The sequence below is a fragment of the Helianthus annuus genome, chromosome 13 (assembly GCF_002127325.2).
Source record: "Helianthus annuus cultivar XRQ/B chromosome 13, HanXRQr2.0-SUNRISE, whole genome shotgun sequence".
Taxonomy (NCBI): domain Eukaryota; kingdom Viridiplantae; phylum Streptophyta; class Magnoliopsida; order Asterales; family Asteraceae; genus Helianthus; species Helianthus annuus.
In genome coordinates, this window is record NC_035445.2 from 48,624,715 (window position 1) to 48,628,005 (window position 3,291).

The 3,291-nt window shown below is 49.1% G+C and overlaps 1 protein-coding gene across 1 annotated transcript; it reads left to right on the forward strand.

The window, feature by feature from the left end:
- Positions 1–245: 245 nt before the first annotated feature.
- On the forward strand, positions 246–2,309 carry LOC110882723 (caldesmon-like). Its single transcript, XM_035982188.1, has 6 exons — positions 246–283; positions 562–842; positions 911–1,080; positions 1,126–1,992; positions 2,068–2,242; positions 2,293–2,309. The coding sequence occupies exons 1-6, from the start codon at positions 246–248 to the stop codon at positions 2,307–2,309; spliced, it is 1,548 nt and encodes a 515-aa protein (XP_035838081.1).
- Positions 2,310–3,291: the final 982 nt, after the last annotated feature.

A 3,291-nucleotide genomic window follows, 5' to 3' on the forward strand; every position in this document is an offset into this window, starting at 1 on the left:
TTTGAAGATCGGCGATCAAGGTTAGTTTCCTCTTTGTTGTTTTTTCAGTTGATCTGCTTTAATTGCTACTAACTTCTTAAGTGCATGTTTAGAAGCGCAACTCTATCAAGCTGCCTTCTCGACATTTGGTGGCTCCATGGGCGTTCGCCCATTGCGCGATGACGAGGAAAGCTGGTATGACCAGATTAAAGGCAATTTCATGTTTCCAGCTGCTGATGCCTTCGCTTCGCCGCCCACCGCTACTGATGGTGCGCAATACCCTAAACCTCGTCCTTTGCGCTCTGTGACTCTTGCTGGGAAAGAGACTCTCTATCTTTCCAGCGAGGAGTCAGTAGGTTCTTCCAGCGGAGAGCTAAGTTCCTGGTCTAAAATCTTTGCAGGTGTGTTGCGCGACCTGGGGATTGACCCTGAGGAGAAGAAAAAGAAACCTGTGAAGAAGAAGAAGAAGGTGGAGCCTGAAGTGACCAGCAAGGGCACTGGCCCTAGTCGCGCGACAACTGCTGCTGTCAAAGGTACTCTTCGCCTTCGTCAACGTGACTTAGATGATTATGTGATCATCAGTGACTCATTTGAAGGCTTGTCACGTGTAGCTAAGGGGAAAACTGGTGCTGGTGGGTCGAAAAGCTCTGGGAGCGCGGGTTCTCGAAACCCTGAAGCTGGCGCGACTCCATCTTTTCCTGAAGATGACGAAGCTGAAGAAGAAGATGCTGGTGCCCAGCTTATTGGGCGGAAGAGGGGTAGGAGCGAAGCCACGACTGGTGTGGCTTCCGCCCCTACATCTGTTGTGATTCCCGCGGTTGGGAAAACGAGCAAGCTGCGCTCATTATACAAATTTTCTCCTGGTATGTTCTTCGCTTCTCTTCTTAATACTTTTCTCTTTACTTAAATGCACTTGCTTTATTTTTTTCAGAAATCAAGAAGAAGACCCCTGAGAAGGGTGTCACGTTCAGTGAGGCTGCGGCGAAGAGGCCCAAGATTACCATCAAGTCCACTGACACTGCTGCTCAGGATGCCGCGAAGGCTGCTGAGGCACAGCGAAAGGTGGAGGAGGGTCGGAAGAGAGAGGAAGAGAAGAAGAGGGTTGCCGAGAAGAAGAAGAAGGATGAAGAAGAGAGGAAGAGGAAGGAGGAGGAGGAGAAAAAGAAAGAGGAGGAGAGGAAAAGGAAGGCGGAGGAGGAGAGGGTGGCCGAAGCGGCGAAGAAGAGGGCCCTTGAGGAGTTGGAAAAAAAGAAGGCCATGGAGCAGCCTGTTAATGTTCAAGGCCCTGAGGTTACAAACCCTACCCACTCCGCTCCTGCCATTACTTCTAAGGGTGCGGGTCGACATGCTTCAAGCAGCGCGAGCTCTGGTGGTGCAGGGGGTTTTAACCCGAACGTGATCGGGGCGAAGGATACCGTCGGCGATATCTATTATAAGACTTATAATGAAGAAGAACGCGGCGATGCTCCTCATCAGGCCCCTTGGAGCTTAAAGCAGAAAGATACATTTCATGAATTTGCCCCTTGCCGCGAGTGGTTCTTGAATTCGTTTACCCCTGCGGAAGTTAACCGGCAAAGGGCGAAACCCCATGAAATGTTATATCGCACCTTTATACTTGGAGAGGCCAACGCTTGTGCTGCCAACCACCAGATAGTCCGTGAATGGCGAACGATGGTTAGAGAGCGCGCCGATTGGGAGGCTTATCGTGAGCGCTCGTTAAAACGTATTGCTGAGTTTGAAAAGTCCAAGGCTGCTCTTGGTGAGGAGAGAGCCAAATTTGAAGCTGATAAGAAGGCCGAAGCATGGGGCCGCGAGGGCCTGCAAAAGAAACTTCATAATGTTGAAGAGCAACTGGCCAAAGAGAAGGCCGAGTTTAAACGTATTTGTGCCCAAGACAACGAGCGCGCCTATGCGGCTCGACAGAAGATAGTTGATCTTGAGGCTAAAGTTGCTGATTTGACCTCGAAGGTAGAGGAGGCGCAGGGAGAGAAGGCTGCTAAGCAACAGGTGGAGGTTAGTCTTATTTGTTTTCCTTTATTGTGGCTATATTTTTAACGAACCAGCCTAAGTTGTTTTGTCGGTCTCCAGGTTGAGTTGTCTGAGGTCAAGGTGCAGCTGTCTAACAAGGACAGAGATCTCCATGCCAAGGACGTTGAGATTGCGGAGCTCAAACGTCGCTTGAACGAGCAAATCGACAGATGTGAGTCGTTGGAAATCGACCTGGAGGCTGAGAGGGTTAAGGCTGCTACGGCTGAGGAGGCGCGTGCTGTTAGCACTGCTGCGCTGAATGTGGCCCAAACCAACTACTCCGAGGCTCAAGGCATCGTTGATACGCTTGTCTCAGAAGCTGAATGGATGCGCACTCGTGGAGTAGTGCTGGTGAGTACTTTTTATACTTCTATCTTGTTAAGGGTTATCCTCAACGCTTTTCTTTTGTTGAAGGTTGCCAACTCCATCTTGAATGCTGGTGAGCTAGACCGCGCCGTTGCTGGTCTTACGGATGCGGCGCGTGCGGTGGGTCACCGAGGTGGTTACTTAGAATGTGCCAGTCACGTTGAGCAGATACTAGGGCAAGAATTTGATGTAAGCCATTGCTCGGTGACTGATCGTGCTGATGCTGCGCTTGCGCAAGCTGAAAACTCGTATGACAACCTTTCCTTGCCTATCATGGATCTGGTTGTGGAATCCTTGAAGAAAGACGACTGGTGCCAGCGCCTTAAAGCGGTCCTCGATCCACCAGTTACTGTCGAGTTATCCGATGAACAGCCAGCTGGTGATGATGGTGGCGATGGCGATGATGATGGCGATGATGATGATGGCGATGATGATGGCGATGATGACGGCGATGATGATGGTGACCGTCATGTTGAATAGGGTAGGCTGTTGATAGGCTTTTATGCCCTTGTAATTTTCTTTTGGTAGTTGAATGTACAATACTGCGCTGTTGCGCAAGTTTTAAATGATATGAAAGATTTTCGTTTTTTCCGTTGCAATTATTGCATTGCTATAAAACTTAGGTTAAATTAGCTCGAATAAATGGAAGTGTCCTTTATATAAAAGGTTACCGCCCGGTCTCGCGCTTTGTTTGCGGAGGACCTTGGAGGCGATTTGAACAAACTCTGAGATGCTGGAGTGTTTTCGCGCTAATCAAAAGTTTAGCATGCATTTGTAACGAAAAAATGTAATAGAAAAACATGTCGTATGCGTTCATTAAGTCAAAAGTGGGCGCGTAGGCCTTCGTACATAATTGCTAGTGGCTTATAGCCGACGTAGGGAATTAAACTGGGGCGCAAGGCCGGAATAGATTACATA

Bases quoted from the DNA above. Each gene is read 5' to 3' on its own strand.
- LOC110882723 (XM_035982188.1), top strand. From the start codon at position 246: ATGGTGCGCAATACCCTAAACCTCGTCCTTTGCGCTCT. The intron at 284-561 runs GTGACTCTTGCT...TGTGATCATCAG, and splicing joins AACCTCGTCCTTTGCGCTCT to TGACTCATTTGAAGGCTTGT. The intron at 1,993-2,067 runs GTTAGTCTTATT...GTCGGTCTCCAG, and splicing joins CTGCTAAGCAACAGGTGGAG to GTTGAGTTGTCTGAGGTCAA.